Consider the following 9,802-nt stretch of genomic DNA (forward strand, 5'->3'; position numbering starts at 1 on the left):
ACACCTCTCCGGCCAATAACCAATAGCGGGATCTGGATACCCATATTGGCTCCCACATGTTCCACGATGATCTCATCGGATGAACCACGATGTCGGGGATTCAATCAATCCCGTATTCAATTCCCTTTGTCCATCGGTATGTTACTTGCCCGAGATTCGATCGTCGGTATCCCCATACCTCGTTCAATCTCGTTACCGGCAAGTCTCTTTACTCGTTCTGTAACGCATGATCCCGTGACTAACTCCTTAGTCACATTGAGCTCATTATGATGATGCACTACCGAGTGGGCCTAGAGATACCTCTCCGTCATACGGAGTGACAAATCCCAGTCTCGATTCGTGCCAACCCAACAGACACTTTCGGAGATACATGTAGTGCACCTTTATAGCCACCCAGTTACGTTGTGACGTTTGATACACCCAAAGCACTCCTACGGTATCCGGGAGTTGCACAATCTCATGGTCCAAGGAAACGATACTTGACATTAGAAAAGCTCTAGCAAACAAACTACACGATCTTGTGCTATGCTTAGGATTGGGTCTTGTCCATCACATCATTCTCCTAATGATGCGATCCCGTTATCAATGACATCCAATGTCCATGGTCAGGAAACCATAACCATCTATTGATCAACGAGCTAGTCAACTAGAGGCTTACTAGGGACATGTTGTGTTCTATGTATTCACACATGTATTACGGTTTCCAGTTAATACAATTATAGCATGAACAATAGACAATTATCATGAACAAGGAAATACAATAATAACCATTTTATTATTGCCTCTAGGGCATATTTCCAACAGCGGGCGGGGTGGTGACCACTCTGGTCTACGGCGGCGGCCCTGATGTGGAATTGTGGTGCCACCGAAAGGTCTTCGCGAGGGCTTCTCTCTCCAGATCCGGTGGTTGTCTTGGTGGTGAGATGCAACCTATGAACGACGGCTTGACGCAGAGGATATGGTTGTGCAGCAGCGACGACCCAACGCGTGTAGCTGCTTGGATGGCGGAAAAGTGGTGGCGACAGCACATGATTGACTTCGATGATGGTGCCTTATTGAGTACCAAGTCTCGACCTCCGTGGTGAAAACCTTGGTCTGACCCGAGTTGGTCATACCTGGCAATGGCGATGTTTTTGCGCCGTTACCTTGATGAAGGCATTGCTCGGATATGCTCGGACTAGTTCTTCAGGGTGAAAATCTAGATTCTGGCCTTTGGTGGCTGGATCCGGTGACGGTGACGCTTGAGTGTCACTCCCTTCCTGAAGGCGTTGCTGTTGAAGAATCTCTTTGTCCTTGTGGTGTCATGAGATGTTTGGTGCGGATACGGTCATTGTTGTAGTTTGTCGATCACGGATTTGATAGTTTCGGGGTTTTTCTTTTTCCTCGCCTAGGCATAGCTTTGGTCTTATATGACTTTGCTATTTGCCGGTGTTTTTTGTGTGTGTGCGTTGGTATTGGCTGTGTGCATCCTAGATATGCAGAAAGCCGGGTGTGTACTCATTTTGTTTATATCTACTTGATGCTTCATTTTGAGTCAATAAAATCCACCCTTTCTCAAAAAAGAATAAGCTGCCACTATTCACATTCCAATTTTTTTCCTGAATCTCCAAATGTGCACCGAGTTTTTTTTTTAGATGAATGTACACCGAGTTTTGATCTGATTTTTTCGGAGTTGTAAACATACCGCACATGGATGTTGTCAAATAATTTCAGATTTTTTTAAATGTATAAAATATGAATTTTGGGGGTTGATCTCATATAAGTCTCCCCGTGGATATGGCCGCCATGGACGCCCGTTGCTGCTGTCCTGAGCCGCCGTTACCCGTAACGACTTCCCGGGGATTTAGGAACGAGGATGTGGGAGCGACATCGACCGTCCACGGAAGCAAGATCGACGGCCTCCCGGACATCCGAGCAAGACCACAGATGGAGAACGTGCCCGAAGGAACTGGTCCAGCAGCGGGGGAATTCCATCCGAACAAACCCATTTCACACGTTCCCTGGAGCGCCGCGATTCACGGCCGGCCGCCGCCCGCCGACCGCCGCGAGGCAAGAAAAGGAAAGAATTTCCCCGGAAGAGATGGTGTACGCGCCGCCGCCCGACGGCATGGGCCTGGAAATCGACCTCGACCTGGACCCGGAGGACCTCCACCCGACGGTGCCCCTGAAGAAGGTCCCCGCGGGGGACCTCTTCGAGGCGGCGCGGGCCGGCGACTGCGACCGCCTCGCGCTCCTCCTCGAGGCCGGCGCCAACGTCAACGCGCGCGACCGCTGGGACTCCGTCGCGCTCTACTACGCCTGCCTCGCCGGCCACGCCGACGCCGCGCGGATGCTGCTCGAGGCCGGGGCCGTCTGCGCCGAGCGCACCTTCGACGGCGACCGCTGCCACTACGCGGCGCTCAACCTCGACCTCCGGAGGCTCCTCAAGTCGTTCGAGGCGCGGCCGCCCCCGCTCGCGCCGCTGCCCGCCGCGCTGCGGACCACCTTCCTCGCGTGCCCCGCCAACCGCGCCGCCTACCTCGAGATGTTGCTCCAGGAGGGCGCCACCGCCGAAGCCGCTGCGCTAGCTGAGGCCGAAGGTCAGCAACTTCTTGGCTTGCTTGCCGCCTGGATTGCAAATGCAACTGGAGTTGTGGATGCCAATCGGATTGGATGTTATATGCAAGGATTGACAATACTAGATGGTTGGATTTGGGGGCGAAAAGAACAGTTGATTTCTGTAGTTACTGTGATTACCAATCAGACCACTATTGCATATATAATACTAGTGATCTAAACGCTCTTATATTAGTTTACAGAGGGAGTATATTGTATGTCACTGGAAAGATTGCACATTTGAAATGCACCGTAGGTAACCAATTCATCTAGTTATATACCAATTCAGTACGAATATATGTCTGTCTGAATTATTTGAGCCAGCACAATGTGCACTGTATTTCTCAAGAACAACAGTGGTTCAGTGCATATGTAAAGATATTGTTGAGATATGTTCCTTTGATTTTCTTTTCTGTAGTATAAAAATTTCTTATTCTGTGTAAGTGGTTAGGTGAAAATAACAGCTTTATATTTTCACTTATTTTGTGGAAGATTATACAACTGATAAGTTTTGTGTTAACAATTTTTGTGCAGGATTTGGGCCAACAGATGGTGCATCAACTGGCAGTCTGTTCCCCCCAGATATTACATTTTACGTGGATGGAAAACCTATTGAAGCTCATCGGATCATCCTTTGTGCTCGATCGCCCTTCTTTGAACATAAATTCGAGACAGACTGGAAAAACAGGAAGGAAGTGAGATTTTCTAATAAAAAATTATCATTTGGTGCCTTGTACAACCTTATCCATTTCTTCTATGCCGATAGACTCGAGGCTCCAGTAGATGAAATGGAAAGTTTGTCACGCACTTGCAAAGTTTGCAAGTGTGAGGAGTTGCGTAAGTTAGTTGATAAAGAAATTCTGCATCTTAGGTTTGCACTGTATAAGTCAACAAGTAAGTTGGGTTTGGAAAATTCACAGAGTCCGAGACGGTTCATTTTACTCGGGCAGTCATTGCCACGAGAAGATCGTCTTCCATCGGCATTGCGGCGTGTTCTTCAGAAATGTCTAGCTAATTCAAGAGAAGAAGAGTTCAAAAAAACTCTAGCAAATGAGATCTGCAGAAACTGGAAGGATGATGATCTTGCTGATCTCACTGTAAAAGTAGATGATACAGTCTTTCGTTGCCATCAGGTGATTTTGGCCTCAAGGTCAGAGTATTTTAAAACCAGACTATCTCGAACAGTGGATTTTCTTGAAGGTAACAATCGAGTGCATGCATCTCTGGGTCTCCCATTTCTTGAGGAGCATGACCTGAGTACGGAAGCATTTGAAAAGATGCTTGAATACATGTAAGATCCCTTTGCACTTTTTCTTGCTTAACCATTATTGTTATTGTTACTGCTCTTGTCTGGTTTATTCCCTGCTTGTGTTAATTTTAGGTATACTGACAATCTGGAGCATATGGATCCAACCCAGGTAAGATATACTACAAAACATGGTTAAGTTACCTATTCTTACAAAATACTGAAGTCGCTTCAGTTTGTTGGCGAAACTAAACTGAAGTAAACCTATCCCAGGCTGAAGAACTATTTGATGTCGCATCGAGATACCTGCTGTTTCCCCTTAGGCGTGCTGTAGCTGATTTACTGTTACCAAATCTGGAACATGTTTCACCTGCAGAGCTGTGCCATTGGTTGATCTTGTCAGACATGTATGTGCTCGTCATGCTTGATATCTTCTGTCACCGTATTATCTGATTTGTAGCTGAGGCCAATATTTTCTCCAAATGCAGTTATGGCGTTACGAAAATAAGGGAGTACTGCCTGGATATCATTGCCTACAATTTCGAGATGTTTGCGGACATAAGAGAGTTCAGGGCTTTGCTCTTGACACTCCCACCGCCATCTGCAAATGACGCACTACGAACGACTCGTCCCAGCCAGCCCGGGGCTGCAGGGCACACTGACCAAGGCAATATTCTCGATGACTTGCGTGAGAAATGGTTGGAAGCGGAGGCTGCTGAGCTAGACGAGAGAGATCAGAGCGCAGCGCTGTTTGACCAGCGACTGGAGATGCTCATGCTTGTTGCGGAGCGGGAAGCCTGTGATGATGACAATGCTGCCCTCCACTGAGGGCTGGAACTCTATACCTTTCTTGTGTAGCTCTTCCTTTTGTAGTCTTTGCTGGAAGGGACTGATGTAGTGTTTCTGAATTACATGTCTCCCCTTTGTTTTACAATGGATGCTTCTTACACTGGAATGAAACCTTTTTGGAGCTTCAGCATGTTTCTGACTTGTTGCACAGTATCTCAATGGTAGTACGTAGCTGATTTATTGTTTTAGCAAACGTAATGGCCGATGTTTAAAACAAACAGTGTTTTTTTTGCTTAAGTGATACCATCTGGCGATAGATGTTTAAAACAAACAGTGTTTTTTTTTTTTGCTTAAGTGATACCATCTGGCGATACGGGCCATCATACGGTGATGCTCTGTTACAAGATTACTTTTGTATGGAACTTGAAACACCAGTTTTTCTATCAGATCTGATGGCTCGTCTTGATGAATCGTTGTCCTTAAGCAGAGAAGTTTACTGTTTTTTGTTATTAATCTATGTATGTAAGCCAGTTGGGAAACCTGAAAAAACCATGTGCCCTACTTGCATCAAATATCGACAAGGACCTCTTTGAATTGTAGGGATTTCAAAGCCCCAGGGAAAGGCGTAAAAATGTGTGTGCATTCTTATGAGCCCACTTCTAGAGAAAATCTTGCATGAGCTTAAAACTCGTCTTATTTTACTTTGAGGATGAATTTTGATGTAGGGTGGAAACCTAGGGACTGATTTTTCACGATTTGAAGGGGGATTCCCGAAGAACACGATGAACACACAAGGAAAAACACGAGGGGAAACGAGAGGAAACACTCAAATCAACGAGAAACGATCACATATGTGCTAGATCCACATACACACGAAGAGATACTCGATCCAAATCCAACAAAGGACGATACAAACGGTAGCTAGTTCATCCCAATCCGTGAGGAGTTGAGGTCTTGAATCCACGAGGGGATCTTCCCTAGACGGGGTCTTGAATTCACTTGGGGGATCTTCTCCTAGGAGGCCTTGGTCTCCAATAGAGTAGGTGTACAAGTGGATGAGCAAAGCTCTATCTCTAATGAGCTCTAATCTTTGCTAACCCTAAAAAGAGGGGGGTGATGGTCTATTTATAGTCTAGGGACGAAGGGGTAAGAAAGGGAGAGGTTACATGGCTCTCTGGCCGGTTGGCACGCGCAGGTGCCGGACGTCTGGGCGTAGGGCCAGATGTCCGGGCGTTCGAGGGGGTCCGGTCTCTGTTCGGTCCTGGACGCCTCGCGCCGGATTTCCGGGGCGATGCCGAACGTCCGGCCTTTCACCAGGTGCCGGATGTCCGGGGGTCAGCCGGATATCCGGCCGCTATAGAGTCGCCTGGCGTCCGTTCTTCTCTGGACTTCTTTGGGTTGGTGGCGGCGAATGTCCGGGCTCCTGTCGGATGTCCGGCCACTTTAGCTCCGTGGAGACTCCACTTGAGGCCCTTGTCGCTCCGCTTCCGTGTGGACTTGTACTATGCTTCGAGCATCTCTATGGTCGTCTCCTCGGATCCTGAGCACACGCAGTGTCTTTGCATTAGGTAGTAACCATGTTTCGCATGAATGGAAAGGGGAAGCATTTAGGAGCGGGTTCACCTTGTGTCCAATGGTGTATGCTTGAGGTCTCATCGTATGTCCACTTAGGGCTCGGGAGTAGTTGTAGTGTACATGGGGATGACCGTAGGATGCTCCGCATCATCTCCTCCCCCTCCCCCCCCTCGGCAAAGATCCGACCTCAGATTGTAAACCTCATCACCATGGAAACGGTTGTCATGGACGAACTTGTAGTTGGATGGAGTTGAAGACATGGAACAATCCAAGTAGTCCAGGGTGTCTCCGGAGTGGTATACATGCAAAAAGAGCAAACACAAACGACACCCGGAAATAAAATGGTTAGTGCACACATAGTGTCCATCAAGTAAGCATGAAGTTCGTCCGATAATAATGTTCTTGACAAGGCACAAGATGCTTATCCAAATGATGTAAAATGACATGTAAAGCATTCATGTTGTCAAATTCATTTGTTGTATGCACAAAGGTGTTGTAAATGTGATTAATGCGACCATTGTGCAAAGTGATGTCATAATGGGATGGTGTATCAAAAGCATGAACATGGTAATTGGTGCTCAATGTGATTATGTTATCATGCAATTGATGGTAGGCAATGTGATCATTATGTATGAATATGCCATCAAGGAAGATCACAACAAATTTGCTAAGAAAGTGCACAAGCTCATACATCATGGATGACATGAGAATAGAAGATGCAACAAGGCAATCATAATGCAAGTCAGTCCATGCATAAGGTGCGAATGTGTTGTGGATATTGTTGTACCATGGCTCGATGTCGTGGCATAAGTGGTGGTCCGGTGGTGCTTCCAAAGTAGGCGCATCCACTAAGTTCAAGCACTCCTCAACTTCAAGGTACATAGGGTCCAACTCAAATGTCGGTCCTCCGTCCAATATATGTATCATGTAGACAAGAAGAAGGAGACAACAATGAAAGTATGGCCCATCCAATATGCCTATGTGAAGATGGCTCAAAAGGAAAGAGTTCACCTTCACGAGTTTGTCGAAAATGTTGGTGTCGCGCATCGTGTACGCCTTCACATACCCAATATGTCTCATGATGGAACTACCTAATGAATCCCTCAAATTGAAAGAACATGACAAACACTCGGAAAAACAAATGAGGTTAGCAAAAATGTAGCAGCTATCATTCGTGTGGTGAAATACCCAACAAGTGTCCTCATCATTCTTATCATAATAAGGTACAAGGGAATGTGGCATGGTATGGAAGCATATGATGCGAGTACAACCAAAGACAATGATCTCAATCAAAGAAGCATGCCTCGAAAATAAGATGTCTAAGTCTCCAAGATCAATAAGCATAGCATGGTTGCACTCACTACACGTGAATGAGAGATGCAACTATTGGAGACAAGTGACAATGAGCAAGATAAATCAAGTGAGAGGCATGAACATATATGTCATCAACCCAATGAAATGAGAAAGAATGGATCATGAGTGATGCAACATAAGAATTAATCGTATGAATCAAGTCATGCAAGCTAGTAGTGTGGAGATGCAACATACTAGAGGTAATCATGGAAATCATGTGATGTGTGCAAATAGTGGGCATATATAATGCACATGACATATCACAAGCATGAAAATAGGATATGAGCAAAATATCATCATTGTATTTGCAAGAAGTCATATGTAAATAGCAATGGAACATCACGACTCCCAACACAAGAATCAACAATAGCATGTGGCATGTATAGAACATCACAATAGCAACAAGTATCTCCACCAAGCATGCAAATACGCATAGGAGTAGTATAATGGTGAATCATGGGTAAATGCAAGTAAGGGTCACATTGCATGGCAAAGGCGTAGAAGCAAGCATAAGGTGACAAGTGGCATATAGCCCATAGACGCGTGAGAGCCAAGTAAAAGTAATGCGCGAAGTCCTTGCTTGAAGGGAACGGTGGTAAGGACAATCCACGGGATCCCAAATCGTTGTTGCTCTCAAAAGCTCGTTTCGTCAACTCATGGGATTGAAAAGTTGATGAGTGTGCATAAGTTCCTACACAAAACAAAGGCAAAGGAAAAATTATGTGTGCGTGGTATATGTACACATCATCCATTATGATGCGCACGTGCGTGTGTTGGTTAGCAAAAAATATCCAATACTCAAATAAATGAGATGCATGATATAGATATATGTCATCCATCATGAAAAGTTTGCTGTTATGTATAATGGAGAATCAAATTGTGTAATGCATCACTAGTAATATCGAGAGCATAGTCATGAATGGTATGCATATGGTGCAAATAATGGATACATTTATGCAATCTATAATCATTCTCATGGCATGGAGTTTGGAACGCATCACCATATTCTTGTGTAGCAATGTTATTTATGGGATGATGCACACAATGTATGGATTCATGCGATGTAGAATCATTTTCATGGCATGGCATATAGGATGAATTTCACAAATTATGCAAAGGTAGTTTATCAATACCATCGCAAGAGAAGTAAATGCCAATAACCGTCATCTCGTCATATATGCCATAAGTGCAAATGGGATTTATTTTAATGGGACATGCATAGTTACTGTGTTGAGATTGTAATGATGTAATATGGGAGATCTCACTCATAGCATATGACAAGTTTAATGGAGTGTTAAACATGACGTGATCAATAGAATTTTCACATGATATCCTATGGAGCATATCATCACAACTAGGCAATTCGACATGCTCATCATCATATTCATCATAAATAGGTGGCACATCTAAGCATGTAGAAGACATAGTATGTGGTGAATGAAGGAAATATGCCCTAGAGGCAATAATAAAGTTATTATTTATTTCCTCATATCATGATAAATGCTTATTATTCATGCTAGAATTGTATTAACCGGAAACATAATACATGTGTGAATACATAGACAAACATAGTGTCACTAGTATGCCTCTACTTAACTAGCTCGTTAATCAAAGATGGTTGAGTTTCCTAACCATGGACATGAATTGTCATTTGATTAACAGGATCACATCATTAGGAGAATGATGTGATTGACTTGACCCATTCTGTTAGCTTAGCACTTGATCGTTTATTATGTTGCTATTGCTTTCTTCATGACTTATACATGTCCCTATGACTATGAGATTATGCAACTCCCGTTTACCGGAGGAACACTTTGTGTGCTACCAAACGTCACAACGTAACTGGGTGATTATAAAGGTGCTCTACAGGTGTCTCCGAAGGTACTTGTTGAGTTGACATATTTCGAGATTAGGATTTGTCAATCCGATTGTCGGAGAGGTATCTCTAGGCCCTCTCGGTAATGCACATCACTATAAGCCTTGCAAGCAATGTGACTAATGAATTAGTTGCGGGATGGTGCATTACGGAACGAGTAAAGAGACTTGCCGGTAACGAGATTGAACTAGGTATTGAGACACCGACTATCGAATCTCGGGCAAGTAACATACCGATGACAAAGGGAACAACGTATGTTGTTATGCGGTTTGACCAATAAAGATCTTCGTAGAATATGTGGGAGCCAATATGAGCATCCAGGTTCCGCTATTGGTTATTGACCGGAGACGTGTCTCGGTCATGTCTAC

At 44.8% G+C, this 9,802-nt stretch overlaps 1 protein-coding gene across 1 annotated transcript; it reads left to right on the forward strand.

Annotated features, from left to right (window-relative positions):
* Positions 1-1,840: 1,840 nt before the first annotated feature.
* Positions 1,841-4,820, forward strand: LOC109733555 (BTB/POZ domain-containing protein At2g04740). Its single transcript, XM_020292776.3, has 5 exons — positions 1,841-2,579; positions 3,130-3,886; positions 3,977-4,013; positions 4,115-4,248; positions 4,330-4,820. Exons 1-5 carry the CDS (start codon positions 1,856-1,858, stop codon positions 4,667-4,669), a joined length of 1,992 nt encoding a protein of 663 aa, XP_020148365.2. The 5' UTR covers positions 1,841-1,855; the 3' UTR covers positions 4,670-4,820.
* Positions 4,821-9,802: the final 4,982 nt, after the last annotated feature.

The sequence above is a fragment of the Aegilops tauschii genome, chromosome 7, assembly GCF_002575655.3.
Source record: "Aegilops tauschii subsp. strangulata cultivar AL8/78 chromosome 7, Aet v6.0, whole genome shotgun sequence".
Taxonomy (NCBI): domain Eukaryota; kingdom Viridiplantae; phylum Streptophyta; class Magnoliopsida; order Poales; family Poaceae; genus Aegilops; species Aegilops tauschii.